At 36.1% G+C, this 19613-nt stretch overlaps 1 protein-coding gene across 6 annotated transcripts in view; it reads right to left on the reverse strand.

The window, feature by feature from the left end:
* RIMKLB (ribosomal modification protein rimK like family member B) overlaps positions 1–19613 on the reverse strand; it is a 71960-nt gene that overhangs the window by 17704 nt on the left and 34643 nt on the right. For all 6 annotated transcript variants that reach the window (XM_058743772.1, XM_058743769.1, XM_058743768.1 and 3 more), the window contains exon 3: positions 1682–1912. In XM_058743772.1, coding sequence (XP_058599755.1) covers positions 1682–1912 — 231 coding nt within the window. The remainder of the gene's footprint in view (positions 1–1681; positions 1913–19613) is intronic.

The raw sequence follows: 19613 nt of genomic DNA on the forward strand, positions 1-19613 counted from the left end.
CTACATGTGTTCTATCCCTCTCAAACACACAAATTAATGTTTCATATCTCCATTATGAATCAGAGTTCTTTGTATACTACAGCAGACAGTACCCATGAGTTAAGTTTTCTTCTGTTTTTACTGCCCAGGAACAAATGATACAGTAGCAAAATCAGAGCAAAAATGAATTGTGGTATCAGCCCGGTGATGTAAAAAAAAATTAAACCAGGAAAAAGTTCATTAAGCAACTGCAGTAGCATACATTTGCAGCCTAGAGAAATTAAGATGATTCAGTCCCCAATTTTAAACTGTCAACGTTAGAACATAGGTAGTATTTGGGAATTGGGCTAACACTTTTCTCCTTTCCATTCTCTTAAAATCAGAAGTGTAGACCCATGATATAAGCTATAATATAATATTCCAAAAGCATCTGACAGAATTCTCAAACTATTCATATTGTCTCTTCTTGTGCAATTGCTAAAAACAGCAACTGTATCAACACATGTCATACAGACTTGGGGAGTTCCCTTCTTTAAAATACTAACGGTAGGAATAGGATAGGGATTTCTTTTTAAAGCTTCATTAACTCTCTAAGCACACTACTGGACATTTATTTGAAAAAATGTCTTTATGGAAAACTGCAATGATTTATAGCAAATTTGATCCTTTCTAATTTAAAAGAACTGGACAGGGGCGCCTGGGTGGCGCAGTTGGTTAAGCGTCCGACTTCAGCCAGGTCACGATCTCGCGGTCCGTGAGTTCGAGCCCCGCATCAGGCTCTGGGCCGATGGCTCGGAGCCTGGAGCCTGTTTCCGATTCTGTGTCTCCCTCTCTCTCTGCCCCTCCCCCGTTCATGCTCTGTCTCTCTCTGTCCCAAAAATAAATAAAAAATGTTGAAAAAAAAAAAAATTAAAAAAATAAATAAATAAATAAAAGAACTGGACAGGCAGGAAATACATTAACATAACATTGTTTGCAGCAGTGTTACTCAAAAGTGTTGTCCAAAAACCTGTGCCTGTTTATGACTTCTCTGCTACTGATATGTAACCAGGTAAATACAAAAAGAGTAAACACTGGAAGCTTTTATAACAATCTGGCATTTCTCAGACGTTTTTTTATCATATTTTGTAAGAGTATTGATACACAGCATACTGGTCTTTAAAGAAAAAAAAGATCCTTTACTTTTACCATGGTTTTGGAAGCACTGGTTTTAAAGCATACCTATTACAGTGTCATTTTCTTAAAAAATAAGAGAAAAAACTTCTAAAAAAATTATCATGAAAATGCTAATAAGGATAAACAGATATTAAACAGAGATGTATCGAATATTACGGCCTATGAGATCTGGCCCACTGCCTTTTTTAAATAATAAAGTTTTATTGGAGGACAACAACAGTAATTTGTTTAAGCATTATTAATAAAGCTCTCTGACTACAACAGCATTACTGAGAGCACAAGAGTGAACTTACAGCCTAGAAAGCCCAAAATAGCTAAATCCACTCTACCAATATCACGGAACTAAATCTTGACACATGATTCACAATGCTCCTGCCCAGTTTGTTAACACTGAAAATTACTTCTGTAAGAAGTTCCTCCATGTTCACAAATTTCCTTGTATCACATAACCCTCTTAATTTAGTATGCCTTTCAAAACCATCAGTGTTGTAAAACTTAGACTATAAATTCTTATTAGCGAACTTACCATAAGAGAAAGTATCTGGCAGAGGAACACCATGGCCCGCCAACTCTTGAAATGTCCAGAACTTATTAACACAGTTCAGGATGGCTTGAGGTCGGTTCATCAACCGGCATCCCATCTTCTCTAGATGGCGCAAAACAGTGATGTCACTATCACTCTGCACCCAAGGGGTTGGTACTCTCACTACCACCACCTGGGGGTAGGCAGTAATTAGTTCTCCATTGATCCGTAGACCTGAAATACACCCCAATGAAGCCAAAACCATTAAAGGGAATATACCAAAATATACTAGACCTGGGCTCACAAAACTAAATATACCATTTTCACCAGAACAGAGAGACATTCTTCCTTAAATTATATTCCTTTATAAGAAAAAAGAAAATTTAATAAGAATTTCTGCAGTGGTTAAATAAATTATGGTATGTGCCAATACAATGAAATACTACATAGCCTTTAAAAAAGAAATTCACAGAAGCACCTGGCTGGCTCAGTCAGTAGAACATACAACTCTTAATCTCAGGGTGGTAACTTCAAGCCCATATTGGGTGTAGAACTTACTTATTAATAAAAGTTAAGAAGAATGTCATAATCTCTATGTTCAAATGTAGAAAAAAATGTCCAGATACATAATGCTGAGTTAAAAAAAATCAAATCTGATGTATGGACTTGTTGAATCAATACACTGCATACCTGAAATTAATATCAAACTGTAACTAGAATAAATTACTGGAATTAGAATAAAATAAAAATAATTCTGTACCAACTATGTTCATTATGTGTTCATTTCAGATAAAGCAGGAAATAAGAAAGTTGCCTTCTTTTATGATTTTGCTTATATGTTTTTATGCCCAGGTGACGCATTTTATTAAACACCTGTTTACATTTATTTTTAAGAAAAACAAAAAACAAATCTGAAAAGTTTTGTATTTACATATGCATAGAAAATGTATGATCTGATAAATGATATAGGTAGCTTTCTCTAAGTGTGAGTGGGTGGCAGTGCAGGAAGACAAAGGTAGAATGGGAAACTTCACATTTTGCTCCATGCAATTCTCCATCTTCTTTAATTTTTTTTTTTTTAAGCGAGGACATTTATAATTAAAGATTTTAAAGAAAGTTTTGGGGCACCTGGCTAGCTCAGTTGGTACAGCATGCGACTCTCGATCTTGGGGTTGTGAGTTTAAGCTCCACATTGGGTATGGAATTTACTTACATATAAGATCTGTAAAAAATATGGGGCGCCTGGGTGGCGCAGTCGGTTAAGCGTCCGACTTCAGCCAGGTCACGATCTCGCGGTCCGTGAGTTCGAGCCCCGCGTCAGGCTCTGGGCTGATGGCTCAGAGCCTGGAGCCTGTTTCCGATTCTGTGTCTCCCTCTCTCTCTGCCCCTCCCCCGTTCATGCTATGTCTCTCTCTGTCCCAAAAATAAAAATTAAAAAAAAAAAAAAAAAAAAAAAAAAAGATCTGTAAAAAATAAATAAAATAAATAAAAGTTTTTTGGATGTTACCCAATACCATTCTATTTAAAGAGGTCCCAAATAATAAAGGAACAAATTATCTATATGAGTTGTTCCTTAAAACCTATTTTCTTTGGGGTGCCTGGCTGGTTCAATCAGAAAAGCGTGTGACTCTTTATCTAGTGGTTGTGAGTTTGAGCCCCACATTGGGTGTAGAGATTACTTAAATATAAAAAAAAATATCTTCAGGAAAAAAAACCCCTGTTTTCATTTAAAACTAACATATGCTCTTCAGGGGTGCCTGGGTGGTTCAGTTGGTTAAGTGTCCAACTTTAGCTCAGGTCATGATCTTGCAGTTTGTGAGTTCAAGCCCTGGACTGGGCTCTGTGCTGACAGCTCAGAGGCTGAACCCTGCTTTGAACTCTAGGTCTCTGTCTCTCTCTGCCATGCCCCAGCACATACATACTTTCTTTTTCTTTCTCTTCTCTCTTTCTTTCTCTTTCTTTCTTTCTTTCTTTCTTTCTTTCTTTCTTTCTTTCTTTCTTTCTTTCTTCTCTCTCTCTCTCTCTCTCTCTCTCTCTCTCTCTCTCTCTCTCAAAAATAAACATTGAGGTGCCTGGATGACTCAGTCGGTTAGTGTCCGACTTTGGCTCAGGTTATGATCTCATAGTTTGTGAGTTTGAGCCCCGCGTCAGACTCTGTGCTGACAGCTCAGAGCCTGGAGCCTGCTTCGGATGCTGTGTCTCCCCCTCCCTCTGCCCCTCCCATACAAATGTCTGTCTCTCAATAATAAACATTAAAAATTTTTTTTAATAAAAAAATGAAATAAAAAACATTAAAAAATTAAAAATAAAAATAGTATATGCTTCTTTATGACAAAGACAAAAATATGTGATATATTCTGCTCCCATCCAACGTCCTAAGTACTCAGTGTTAATAGTATATATTTCCCCCCTGCTAAGTACGGAAAAATATTTATATAATTTTTAGAAAAATTCGATTTTTAAAAAAAACTTAACAATTATATCTTATAGATACACCATATGAGCAATACCTTACTCAGACATTCATTCACTTAATAAATATTAAGCAATTAGTATGTGTCAGATTATTTTATAAAGAGCAGACTTGGATTGGCAAATAAGGCAAATAAGGTCCTTACTCTTGAGAAGATTCCATTCTAGTAGGAGAGACACTTTCAAACATGGTGGAAGTTCTAATATAGGAGAGATCAGTGGGTAAGAGCTGAGTTAGGCCTAAGACTTAGGAACGTGTGTGTTTCAAGAAAAGAATAATGACACTTCACATATAAGGGAGTGGGAGAAGTCACAGAGCAAAAGAGCAGTACAAACAATATGTGCTTCAACTGCAATTTGTATTGACAGAATGTAAAAGATAAGGTTGGTCATTTAAGGTGTCAAGCATGCAAAGCCACAAGTTTTTATTGATATATAACTGGCATATAACACTATCAGTTTTAGGTGTACAACATAATGATTTAATATATGAAAAATACTGAGAGATGATCACTGCAATAAAGTTAGTTAACATCACCTCACACTTATAAATTCTTTCTTGTGATGAGAAGAACAGTTAAGATCTACTCTCTTAGCAAATTTCAAATATACAATACAGTATTGTTAGCCATAGTCACGATGATGTACATTACATCCCCAGGATTTACTTTTATAACTTGGAAGTCGGTACTTTTTGACCACCATCTCCCATTTCCCCAACAACCATCCCCCCAGATCTCTGGCACCCACCAAACTGTTCTGATTTGTAGCTCGGAGTTCAGACTTTTTTGATTCTACATATAAGTAAGATCATACAGTATCTGTCTTTCTGACTTATTTCTGTTAGCATAACAGCCATAATATCCACCCATAATGTCACAAACAGCAGGATTTTCTTTTTTAATGGCTGAATAATATTCAAATGTATGTAAATATATATCACATTTTCTTTATTCATTCATCCATCAATGGACAATTAGGTTATTTCTGTGTCCTATCATAAATAACGCTGCAACGAAGCACTGAGATATATCTTTGAGCTGGTGATTTTGTTTTCTTCAGGCAAATAGTCAAAACCGGAACTGCTGGATCCACAAATTCTGAGCTAAAGAGTTTACATCTGCTCTGATTAAGGAAACTGAGGGTATGTGCTGGCTGCTGACACTTCACACCATCCCTATCTTTTAATCCCTCCTGTATGGCAGGATCTAGAAGCATTTCCTATACTCCCTTACCAGCAGGATTCCATTTTGAGAATCTACCACCAAGAGACAGTTATATACAATTTTAAAGGTGAAAGAGATATAGAAGTCATTATTCTCCAGGGGCAGCTGCACATAGGTATGTGGTCACCAGCACATGTGAGGATTTGCCAGTTGCTTCAGGCACTCTCACAATCATTCACCGTGCTGCTACATCTTGAGATCAGCACTCAATTTTCTGCAATCCCGCACTTTCTCATTTCTTAGGGTTTTGCAATGACTTGCCTCTACAGGCAAATCTAAACACCATTTTTTTTTCTTTTTAGTTGGAAGAAACCTACTGACCAGATTGGGGGTTAAAAGTTTTTAGACTAGGATATGGAGAATGAGGAAGTTGAAAAGCAAAGCCATTTTAGGGCAGAAGATGCTGAATCTGGATTTAGACAGAAAAGAATCTGGTGATAATATGAGGACATCAAAGCAGAACTATTCTGTAATAGCTGAACTATGGATTGAAACTATACATATACATTATATATACACATAAATCATATTTGGAATATGGAGTGTGTGTACACATGTGCGTACTACTTATTTGTCTGTTTATTGAAATCTGCCCAAGACATAATAGCTAAAGAAACAGGGATATACAGACTAAAAAAATAAAAGGAAGAAACGGAGAAACCTAAGACCAAGATTTGATGGGTCCCAATAAGAGACAGAAAAGGAACTAAAAACCTGAGGAAAAAAATCAGCCAAAAACTAGAAGAATCTAGTTTTAAGTAGTATTGCAAAAGAGAAGAACGGACAGTATTATCAGGAATGATCAAATTCATTAAATAAAACAGAAGTAACAAGAAGACTGAGTTTTGAGAAGTTTATTCAAGAAAGAGATACTGTCAATTGTCAAGAGAAAATTCAACCATTATTACCTTTTCTTTTCACTTCCCTAAACTGGAGACAGTTTTTGTACCTTTTAAGAAAGGTGATAAAGAAAGTAATGGAAATGTACCAATCTTAGTCCACATTACCAGTAGAAACTACCTATCCGTTGCCACTGGAAATGGGGAGTATGGGAGTACTTTCACCCAAAATGCAGTCAGATCTGCATACCATACTATATGGGTATTACTGAGGATGGGAAGAAATTCAATACCTCCTGAATGGAAACAAACACTTTGTTATTTTATACAAGCAGAGATGAACCAAGGCTAGAAAGAGGAGTAGGTACAGATGAATTTAAGCCCAAAAAACCAAAGCAACATCTCTCACAACTGTGCCTTAGTGTTACTGATCTTTTGGGCACTCTTAGCAAATGCTATTATCTTTGAGGTAGAGTTTTTAAAACTGAAATAAGAAATGACCCTGTTATTCAGTACACACATGCAAATGAACATGTACAGAATTTTCCCAATTCCACTACACTTGTAAAAACAGGTAGTCCAGTTGGATGTGCTACTACCACTCAGCTTTCTTTTCAACTCTACTTTCTCATATATACATTGTCTTTTTTACTTACCTTAAATCTAAACTTGTGAAACTGTTGATCTAATTATACTTTGTATTGGGATGAAGTTTTCAAAACAAATATTATAGATATCACATTTCAGATTAAGTATATATATGATCAAGCATTAACAACCAAAAGTAAATTAACCTCAGTATAGCAATGGGGTGTGGGAACAATTTTTGTTCCTATATTTTCAAGATAAATGCATTATGTAGAAACAAGTGTTGGTGAATATGGGGAGAAAAAGGAACCCTCCTGCACTGTTGGTGGGAACGCAGACTGGTGTAGTCACTGTGGAAACAGTATGGAGGTTCATCAAAAAATTAAAAAAGAACTACCATATGATCCAGTAATTGCACTACTCAGTACTTACCCAAAACACACTAACTCAAAGGGATACATACATCCCTACATTTACTGCAGCATTATTTACAACAGCCAAACTATGTGGAAACGGCCAGTGTCCATCAACTGATGAGTAAACAGAAAAGACATGGTATATACGCACAACAGATTATTCAGTCATAAAATAAAGAATGAAATCTTGCTATGGACGGAACCATAGAATATTACAGTAAGTGAAATAAATCAGAGAAAGATAATACCACATGATCCCACTCACATGTGAAATTTAAGAAACAAAACAAAGGAACAAAGGAAAAAAAGAAAGAGACAAACCAAGAAACAGACTCTTAACTATGGAGAACAAACTGATGGTTACCAGAAGGGGGACAGGAGGGGAGGGAATGGGGAAAACAGGGCATGAGGATTAAAAAGTACACTTAACACGTTGAAAACTAAAATGATTTTAAAAATGTATTATATATTAAAAGTCTGCTGCTGGTTTAAATCAGAGTGAGAAGGTGCTACGGGCTGATTATTATTCAAGTTGAGAGATTCTTTTGGGATATTAACACTCTCCTTGCCAATAATTAGTTGGAGAATCTCTCATGTAGCTCTAACGTAAATCTGTGATTTTGAAAGTAGAGTTTGGCTTTGGATAAGACTTATTTGGATAAGTACTAGGTGAGGCACCTGGGTGGCTCAGTCAGTTAAGCATCCGACTCTTGATTTCAGCTCAGGTTATGATCTCACAGTTTGTGAGACAGAGTCCCACGTCAGGCTCTGTGCGGCCAGCATGAGGCCTGCTTGGGATTCTCTCTCTCCTCCTCTCTCTCTCTGCCCCTCCTCCACTCGTGTTCTCTCAAATGAGTACATAAGCATTAAAAAAAAAAAGGAGGGGTGCAGGGATGGCTCAGTCAATTGAGCATCCAACTTCCGTTCAGGTCATGAATTCGCTCGTGAGTTCAAGCCCCACATCAGGCTCTGTGCTGACAGCTCAGAGCCTGGAGCCTGCTTCAAATTTTTTGTCTCCCTTTCTCTCTGCCCCTACCCTGCGCTCTCTCTCTCTCTCTCTCTCTCTCTCTCTCTCTCTCTCAAAATAAACATTAAAATAAAAAAAAATTTTAATAAAAAAATAAGTACTAGTATTTTGGGGGCAAGAAAAAAGAGTAAGTACTAGTGTTTTTGTACTCAGGAAACAAGAAACAGGCAACTGATAGGTTCCTTGCTAACTAGCATTAATTTTTTTCCATCTTTTAGTGTTCTAGAAGGATTCTTCAGGATTTCTGGGATTTTGAGCTTTAACTGAAAGTTTCAAGTAAAGGTACTTTTTGTGCACTACTAAAAACGCACACAATATCTGTGCCAGAAATCAAGGAAGCACTCAAAGACTAAGGGAGGTATGTCACTAAAAACACAGGAGAGAGTCTAGGAGGGGTCCTGTTAGCCAAATTTCAGATGACTTGACCATTAAAAATAATAATTAATTGATAACACAGTGAATACAAAACAAGTTCATGAATTCGTAACAATTATAGAGAATGGGCAAAAAAAAAGTCTCATTCGCTATCACTGAAGGGACTACTACCCAATTCCTTATTCTAAAAACTAATAAATAATGAGAAAAATTACATTTATCCCAACTTTTCAATAGGAAGTATAGTTTATCACTAGTAGGAAAAGCTTTTCTTTGAAGATGAATGTCAATTAACATAGAAGGAGTACAAAATTTGAAAAATAAACACTTTGTAAATCCCAATGAAATAAGTGAATGAGGCAAGAATCATTAAGATGCTAAAAGTTTAAGAAAAGGTTGAAGGGATATTGGTGGGGGGGGTTGCTGGGGGGTTTTTTTTTTGGGGGGGGGGAGAGGTTTGTACAGTACCAAAATATAGATTTTAGAAAATTTAGATTTTCTAAACTGAAAGTAAAAATAGGTTTTTGTAACAGACCATATAGACACTACTTACCTAATGATCAAATTTAGCATCACTAATAGTGGCAAAGACTGTCATTTTGTGCCTCCTGGTTGAATGCACTATGGAGTATCTACCTTTGCCTAGGCAGTATTTTTTATTCAAAATGCGTAACCTGTAACTAATCATGCCAAGTCACAGGAAGCTTCAGAACGCAGATAACACAAGGAAACTCTTAGACAAACCCAGAATATGAGACATTAAAGATAACTGTTCTGATTACTTCAAAAAGTTGATGTCACTGAAAAAGTAAATATGGACACTGTTAGAGTTAAAAAGACTAGGTAGACATTACATTCAATACCCTTCCATAAACCCTTACAGAACCTGATCTGAAAAGAGTAACTGAAAGATCTCTCTCCCTCGCTCTCTGCCCCCCCCCCCAACTCTCTCATTCTCTCAAAATACATGAACTTAAAAGAGAATAACTAAAGGATATTTTAGAATCCACTGTGAAAATCTGATTCTAGAGTGTTTACTAGATGAATATTACAGGCTTATTCATTTCTAAGGTGTGCTAGTGGTATTAAATTATATAGGACAGTGTCGTTATTTTTTGGCTACAGATACTGAAGTATTTAGGGGTTAACAGTGACATGAAGACAGCTACTTGTTGTGAAAGTCTAATAACTCCCTCAAAAAGCTATATGTAATGTATATGATATTTATACATATTAGGAGAAAGACAAGTGAAAGAAAAGGTTACTAGTGAACACTCCATCTAGGCAGCAAGAATATAGCTGTTCATGATTCTATTGTGTACTTTCAACTTACTATACGCTGAAAATTTTAAATACAAAGCTTGGAGACACAGGCAGAAACCAAGAAATCTTATCAAATTCATCTGAAGAAAATTGGTGCTAGTCATTCCTATTTCAAAATCTCTGTGACTTGCTGCTTAGCTTTTCACTCTTATTTTTTTAACGGTCTCTCATCCATTCATTTCATCAATACCGAAAGCCCATTTACTGTTCAACTACCGTCCCACTTCCCTTGCCATTTATGTTCCAAATGTTATTACTGCAGTAAAATAATGTTAGTTCATCTTCAAAGGGGAGAAAAGGAAAGACTAAATAAAAGCTAGAATAACTTACTAAAGGTATTCAGAGCCATATCTACGACCAGAAATCGAGCACATTTTTTCTCTATGAGTTCTAGCTAAAAAAAAAAAAAAAAAAAAAAAGCAAGGTGGCAGTGTAAGAGATGAACTGAGCTCCACACTCCCAGATGAATTCAAGTAACAAAATTTAGTTGTTTTAGGTTAATAGTCCACAAAACCGATTCATTACTTAACCGATAAAACTATTCTTCACCAAAAAATTGTATTTCCCACAGTGCAAAATCTCCAGAGTCGTATCACCAAAAAGACCACATAATTCTGAACATTTTAAGATACTCATGTTATTATACACTATTTCCCAATTAATCTATTCTAGAGCAATAACTAATAAAAGTTTCAGTAAGAGGGATCAGGTTACACAGAATTAATGTCTACCATAATAGGCATAAAATTTGCATAAATGCAAATTGCAAATCTGTCTTCACATATATCTAAAACAGCAGAAATGTCCTTTTTTTTTTTTTTTTTTTTTTAATTACTGGTTTCTATCCCCCTCACATCCCTACCAGGTTCCAAACTAATCAAAATGAAGTAGGAAAAGTAATTACCTAAATTCTGAAGAGAACCACTGGGCAATGGATATGAATAGTGCCAAATGTCAGATAATTCCCAAAAAAAGTAATACAAAACACTAAAAAGTCTTTATTAAGGGTGGGTAAGAATTCAAACAGCTATTAACCAAACACCAAAAACAAGTATACTATTAAGAATCCATTCTTGAGCTGCCTGGGTGGCTCAGTCAGTTAAGTGGTTCTTGATTTCAGCTCAGGTCATGATCTCACAGCTGTGAGATGGAGCTCTGCACTGGGCATGGAGGCTCCTTAAGATTCTCTCTCCCCCTCCCCCTTTCCCTCTGCCCCTCACTGGGAGCTCGCTCTCTCCTTTTCTCCCTCTTTCAAAAAAAGGAAGAATCCATTCTTATGCCATCTATAAGATGCCTTTCCTATCTGGTTAGTTGCTTCTTAAAGAGATCTGTTGTTTCCTATCAAAACATCCTTTGTTAACCCCTTCAGCAGTCCTTTTTCCCTCCAAGTCTTATCTACCTAGTAATCCCAGGTAGAGACAAAATGTTTTTCTTCAAAGAAGGTAAGCCCTTTTGTGAATGAGGCACCAATAAAACTCCTTTCCAGATCCCTCATCAGTGGCACAAAAAGAAGGAAAAGGAAGACTACTTAACAGTGCACTTCATTATCACTGAGTACTGCCGCACTGCAGCATTACAGTCATGCATTTAAAAAAAAAAAAAAGAAAAAAAGAAAAAAAGAAAAAAATTAGGTCAACTGTTTGTTTGGTGGGGGATTTTTTGGTTTAAATAAACTAAGGAGGGGCGCCTGGGTGGCTTGGTCGGTTAAGCGTCCGACTTCAGCTCAGGTCATGATCTCACGGTCTGTGAGTTCGAGCCCCGCGTCAGGCTCTGTGCTGACAGCTCAGAGCCTGGAGCCTGCTTTCAGATTCTGTGTCTCCCTCTCTCTCTGCCCCTCCCCTGCTCATGCTCTGTCTCTCTCTGTCTCAAAAATAAATAAAAACATTTAAAAAACTTAATAAATAAATAAACAAACAAACAAAGGAAAAGTTTTAAAAAGGGGAAAAGAAAAAGGGAAACTGAAAGGCAAACAAGCAAACAGACGATCACTGTCCATTTTATTTATTTTTAAAGTTTATTTATTTTGAGAGAGAGAGTGAGTGCAGGGGAGGGGCAGAGAGAGAGGGAGAGAGAATCCCAAGCAGGCTATGTGCTGTCAGCATGGAGCCCAACTTGGGGCTCAATCCTAAGAACCACAAGATCATTACCTAAGCCAATCAAGAGTCAGACCCTTAACCAACTGAGCCACCCAGGAGCCCCTTTCCATTTTAAAAGCATCTTTATTGAAGATAGTGACTCGCTAGGATCTTTTTCAAGTACCTTTAACAAATAAGGAATCTGAGGTCAAGATGACCAATTGCATCCCAAAAACTGGCAGAAAGAGGCAAGACACATCAACATCAAGAGGCAAGAAATGTGATGTCACTATCTAAAACAATTCATCACTTGAGGTGCCTGGGTGGCTCAGTCAGTTAAGTGTCTGATTTTGGTTCAGGTGATGATCTCATCACTGTTTGTAAGTCTGACCCTGCGTCCAGCTCTGGGCTGACAGCTCAGAGCTCAGAGCCTGCTTCAGATTCTGTGCCTCCCTCTCTCTTTGCCCCTCCCCTACTCACGGTCTGCCTCTCGCTCTCAAAAGTAAACATTAAACTTTTTTTTTTTTTTAAATTACTCATCTCCTTAAATTTTATAAATGCAAACATTCAAGAATGTTTCAGTACATTCTTTATAGAGCTTCCACAGATAGTTTTTAAAAAATTATCTTAGGAGAAATATTTCCTGAAATTGATAAACAAAAAGACAAAAAATACCTTTAAGGGACTCTTCCATTTATCCATTCCTTCTTTTATTCATTCAAAAACATTTGCTGAGTACCCACTTTAAGATATTCTGAGCCTTGGGATAAAATCCTAGCCCCACTTGAGAGGTTTTAAGAAGAATGACAGGGAAGAAAATGCACATAAAGTACTTAATAAATTATTGGCATATACTAAGTGCTTAATTATTGTTAGTGACTATCAATTACTCTGAGTTTACAATGGTGAGGAGGGTAGGTTGATAGCACAAATGGTAACTTTTAATAGCAATAAAACTTAGGAACCTGTTTCTTTATCCCCTTTTGTCCTCAACTGCAATCAAACTGATCTGATTTATTTAATATTTGATGCATAAGAACTATTAAAAACAAGAAGATATACTTGAATTTTGCTAATTTAGCACGAAACCTTCCTTTTATGAAGTTTTTTCCTTACTGTTATCCTAATATGACTGAAAAATTAAAAACTAAAATACTATATCTAACCTAATTATTATATTTTGCTCTTCCACAAAATAGCAATCTTTCCTGAAATGGTAAACAAAACCTATACAAAAGATAAGTGGGGAAATATATAATTGAAGTCGCTATTAATGAAGCCAGCCACAAAAAATTTACTGGGGTCTTCCAGCAACAGACTGCTGTAGAAGAGAGGGGGAGAGGCAACAAAGCTTGTGATATACACAAAGCTTCTTTAAGTATCAAGCCCCCTCTGTCCACTTTAAAAGGGGCAAATTTTTTTTAACAGTGGCTCCAGGTTAAAGACATATATTTGTATCAATCTGTGCTATCAAGTTTTGGTAATCAACAGTAGCTTACACAACTAATGATAACTAGAACTTTCTGAATACAGCTAAAGTAAAAATGAAACATAAAAATATACTCACATATTTATATGATTTTAAATAAATATAAATTAAAGGCTATGGAATAATTAGTAACAAACGGAAGAGATGTTCCAGTTGGACTGTTTTCGTTGGGATGTGTTATGTTGTATGTATACCTATACGGCCCAGAGTCTCTGATGAGCTTACACAGTTTCGAAAAAATGTTTGATAAACTGTGATTTTTGTTGATTTATCTCAATAAAAGCCTACTGGAACTCCAAAAACAAACAAACAAGCAAAACAAAAAACACAAAGGGAGGGGAACTCTATCAAACTCTTTGAATACTGAATGTTCCAATAAACTATAGGGAATGTGAGAGATTAAGGTTTTTCCCTCAAATGTTTCATTTGGACCCCAAACAGCAAAGGATAATGGTGAGAGGATAGCAAAGGCAAAAAGAGAAAGTGAGATCTACTGCAAGGTCTTCTCTAGCATGCATGTAACAAAACCCCACATCTGATTCAAACCTAGTTCTGCCACTTACCCACTGTGTAACCTCAGGCAAATTACTTCTCTGTGCCTCAGGTTCTTTATCTGTAAAACGGGGATAGTAAGAATAGTTCCTTTACAGAGCTGTGGTGAGGACTAACTTGGTTAACATTACTGAAAAAGTATCCGGCACATAATAAGCACTTAAAAACTCGTAATCACCACTGTCATTCATCATCCCCTCTTGCAGCTGGGAAACTGAGAGCTAGAGAAAGTAGAAAATAAATTTCATGAGAGTGGGATTCTGAGCATCTTCTTTACAGCTATATCCCGTAGCACTCTCTAGCATATAGTAAATGCTCAATTACTATTTACTGAAATTCAAACATCTCACAGTTTTTAAGGAGAAGTGGGGTTTAAGCCCAGGTCTGAGTCTGACTATACTGCCTAAAACAAAATTCTCCCAATAAATTGCTTTACAAAAACCAGCAAACTCAAACCAAAAACACCAAAGATAAATTAAATCATATTAATATCCACAAACCCAAAGTACAGGAAAAATGGGGCATGTGGGTGGCTTAGTCGGTTAAGGGCCTGACTTCGGTTAAGGTCATGATCTCACAGTCTGTAAATTCGAGCCCCGCACTGGGCTCCTTGCTGACAGCTGAGCGCCTGGAACCTGCTTCAGATTCTGTGTCTCCCTCTCTCTCTGCCTCTCTCCTGCTCATGCTCGCTCTCTCGGTCTCTCTTGCTCTCTCTCTCTCAAAAATAAACATTAAAAAAAATTCAAAGAAGGAAAAACTTTTAAGAGAGAAATGCAAGACAAGCCAAGGTAAAAGTTTGTCCCTAAAAAACTAATAAATTTGTTAAAACCCTGATGAGAATGATCTAGAGGAAAAAAAGAAATACAAATAAACAAAGGTGAGAATGAAAAGGGAGTTTCACCATATGTTACAGACACTGAAAAGATAATGAAAAAATTTTGTGAACAACACATCTGAAAAGGCAGATAAAATGTACAAAAATTTCTGGAAAAATACAATTTACCAAAACTGCCATAAGAAGAAATATAGAATCACTAAAAACAATAAACCTTTAACTAAAACATTTCCACAAAGAAATCTTTAGGCATAAATAGCTTTCAAAGGTGAATTCCATCATTTCAGGAAAAAAAAAAATATTACTATGCTTTTGTCTTCCAGAAAACAGTGAGGAACAGTAACAACCAAAAAACACTCCTCAGCCCTTTTTATGAGGCCTAACACAAGTTAGCAGAAACTGACAATGACAAATTCACAACAGGAAAAGTTACAAGCCAATCTCATTCAAGAAGATAAATGTAAAAATCTGCAACAAAATATTAACAAATTAACCCACCAATTATAATAATAATAATAATCATAAGCAAGTTGGGTTTATTCTAAAATTTAAGTTGGTTAACTTGTAAAAAACTAATCATATAATCTGCTATTGGGTAAAAATAAGTATAACCACTAAATAGATGTATAAACACTAATAAAATTCAACAAGCATTCAGGATTTTAAAATATCTTTAGCATACTCAAAGAAGAAAATGTCCTTAATCTGATAAAGGCTATCTTAAAAATCCTACAGCCAATATCATTCTTAATGGCTTAATGAAAGTTTGAGATCAGGAATGAGACTAGAATGTTCACTATAACTATTTAATCCAACAATTGTCCAAAGGTCTTGTCCTGTGTTGTCAAGAAAAGTGAGATATTAAGGATTGGAAATGAAATATGAAATTGTTATTATTTGTAGATGATACAATTTTAGAAATAGGCAATCCAAAATAATCTATCTTAAATTGCTGAAAAAGTAAGTTATTTGACTGTCAGTATATTAAACTCAACCAGCAATGAGTCAGAAATTTAAAAAATTTAATTGTTATCATTTACAACAGCAGCATAAACATAAAATTCATAAGAATAAAATACTAATAAAAGATGTGCGAGGCCTTGGGGGATAAAATCGCACAATATCATTAGAGAAATTAAAGACAGTGAGAGAGAGAATGAGCACATGCCAATATTCACATATCAGAAGGTTTAATGGTATGAATGTGCCATTTCTTCCCAAATTGATCTATAAATTCAATATAAATTCTAATCAAAATGCCAAGTGGTATTTCTGTGGAACTTGCCAAGCTGATTATAAAATTTATGAATAAATGCAAAAGAACATGAATAACTAGACATTCTTGAAGAAGAAGAGAAGACTTGCTCTACTGGATATCATGACACTGTAGTGATTAAGCCACTGTCATGCTGGTGAAAAGAATCACAATTAAGCAAAGGAGCAGAATAAACCCACTTATGTACAAATACTTGATTTATTATAAAGGCAACACTGGAAGGCAGTAAGGAAAGATCAATCTTAATAAAAGGTGCTGGGACAACCAAATACTCAAATGGAAAGAAAATGAACCTTTACTATTACCTGTCACCATACACAAATCTCAATTCTAGGTGGATTATAAACCTAGATGTGAATGGGAGTGTCTGAGGGGCTCAGTCAGTTAAGCCTCCAACTTCAGCTCAGGTCATGATTGCACGGTTTGAGAGTTCAAGCCTCACATCAGGTTGTCAGCACAGAGCCTGCCTCAGACCTTCTGTCCCCTTCTCTCTCTGCCCCTCCCCTGCTCACTCTCGTGCTCTCTCTCTCTCTCTCAAAAATAATACATACATACATACATACATACATACATCTAGATGTGAATGACAAAACTCTTTGACGTTAACTCTCTAAAAGCTAATGTAAGAGGTTATCTTGAGGACGTCAAAGTAGGAAAAGATTTTTTCATGCAGGGCACAGAAAGAATCAGCCATAAACAATAAGACAAGTTACAGTACATTAAAAGTAAATTCCTCTTTTTATTAAGATACCATTAAGAAGTTAAAAGGCAAGCCACAAATGAGGCATTTACCAAAGTAAAATAATCAAACAACCAACCCCAAAGCAAATGGACAAGAGACTTAAGCACTTTACAAGTAAGGATACCCAAAAGAATATATAAAAAGATGTTCAACCTTATTAGTAACCTGGGATATAAAACCACAACTGGACACCATTTCAAACCCACTAGAATAGTTAAAACCAAACTGACCATAAATAAGTCTTGATGAGTATGTGGTTTAAAAAGAAACACCCCTTGTGGCACCTGGATGGCTCAGTTGGTTAAGCGTCCGACTTCGACTCAGGTCATGATCTCGTGGCTAGTGGGTATGAGTCCCACATTAGGCTCTGTGCTGACAGCTCAGAGCCTGGAGCTGGCTTCAGATTCTGTGTCTCCCTATCTCGCTGCCCCTCCCCCACTCATGCTGTTTCTCTCGGTCTCAAAAATAAATAAACATAATATATATATATGTATACATATAAAGAAAAACACCTCTTTCATCACTAGAAAAGGGAAGAGAAGAGAATTTCCTTAACCTGGCAAATAGTATTTGCCCCAAAAAAAAAAAAAAAAATCTAGTAAGTATCAGGTTTATTTATTGGAACAAAATCACAGCACTCCCTTTAAGATAAAGCCTAAGACAAGTGTGCTCACTATCATCATTTTTATTCAACATTATGTTGAAGGTCCTACTTAATCCAGTACACTAGGAAGTAAAAGGCACAGAAACTAGGAAACTATCATCATTTGCAGACACTATTTGCATAAGGCATCCTGGAGAATCTAATGGAGGAAAGAAGCAGCAGACAGAAGAGTATTTATAGTATACCACTTTGTATGTAAGAAAAAGAAATACGAATATATTCTGAGCTCTGAAGACAGACTGCCTGATTCTAAATCTTGGCTCAATCACTTAATAGCTTTATGATGTGGAGTAAAACATTTAACCAATCAAGGATTCCATTTTCACATTTGTAAAATACAGAGAGTAACAGTACCAATCACATGGGATTATTGCCAGAATCAAATGAGCTAATATTTGTAATAAACTTTGAGTACTGTTATATAAGTGTCTGTAAAAAATATATATATAATTTTAAAATTTGAATTCTAAGACCTCAGACTAAAGTATCATTCTTTGCCTAAGTCAGTTTAGTAACTACACTCACTACTCTTCTAAGTTCTTTGGTGACTTGTCACTTGGCACCTCTCAGAAAATAGTCTTAGGATCATCCAATCTCACAACTATCAAAAGTACTGTGCATAAAGGGCACCTGCGTGGCTCAGTCCACACAGCATACAAATCTTCATCTCAGTGTCATGAGTTCAGGTCCCAGATTTAGTGTAGAGTGTACTAACAAACTAAAATAAATAAGCAATTAACTTTTTGAAAAGCATTTTGCATAAACAGCAATAACAGAATAACAGAAAAGCCCTTTGCATAAACAGAATAATGCATAAACAGAATAACAGAATAAACAGAATATTGTTTTCCTGTCAAAAATAACAACATCATTTATTAAATATTTACTGTGTGTCAGATATCATAACAGGGAATTTTATACACATCTCAAGTAATTCTGAGCACAACATTATAGAATAGGCTTTTTTTTTCCCTTGAATAGACGTTTTCATTTTTATTCCTACTTGTTAGAAAACTACAAACATTTAATTTCATAGCAAGTAAATAAAACCAGACAACCAGTCTGACCAACTGCAAAAGGTTTTGTTTAATAACTAGATCAGCCAGGACAATTAGGTCTAGCTAGTTCTAAAGCCCGATCTCTTTTTTTGTGTTACATGAATTCCCTCCAAATCTCTAGCTGTGCTAATTTCCTAAGCAGCATGATAGCTGGAAGACTCCTTTCAGCAGGAATATACTCTAATGGTTAGGTTAAACCTATATACCCAAATACTAGAAAGCCCCTGAATTCTATTATTTGCCTTGAAAAAGGAACTTAGAGAGAACGAACTCCTCATTCATTCCTTTTGAGTTCCTCCATTGCCTTCAAAAGGCCATTCTACCCTCCTACTTCCAAATTCCTCACACTTCCTTTTTTTTTTTTTAACGTGTATTTATTTTTGAGAGAGAGAGAGAGAGAGAGAGAGAGAGAGAGAGAGAGAGAATGGGAGACAGAATCCCAAGCAGGCCCCATGCTGCCAGCACCGAGCACAATGTGGGGCTTGAACCCACGGACAGTGAGATCATAACCTAAATCAAAGAGTTGGAGGTTTAACCTACTGAGCTACCCAGCCGCCCCCTCCCCTCACACTTTCTAAAACAGGTTTTATCTGGCAACACCTACCATTCCTCTGAGTTTTACACTAAAGAAGACCATGGTTCCAAGTAAATAAAAGTAATTACTTAATCACCATTTTTAACATTGTGTACCATAGGTTATTACATTACCTCTCTGGAACAGTTCTAATCTAATTGGACTTCTGTCTTACCTATGCCAAGTAATCAATCCATAATCTGCTCTCCAGAATTAATTTCTGTATTGGTTAAGGTTATTGGATTTGTAAGCAACTAAAATATCTCTAGGCAACTTTATTAAGAAAAAAATTAACAGATGGATGGATATAGGATTTTGCTTAGAACTTCAGAACTAAAAAGAATGATGACAAAAACAGGCTTGGGAAAAAAGACCATGGCCATTCTTCGAATGTGGGAACAAAG

Source organism: Neofelis nebulosa, chromosome 8 (genome assembly GCF_028018385.1).
Source record: "Neofelis nebulosa isolate mNeoNeb1 chromosome 8, mNeoNeb1.pri, whole genome shotgun sequence".
Classification (NCBI taxonomy): domain Eukaryota; kingdom Metazoa; phylum Chordata; class Mammalia; order Carnivora; family Felidae; genus Neofelis; species Neofelis nebulosa.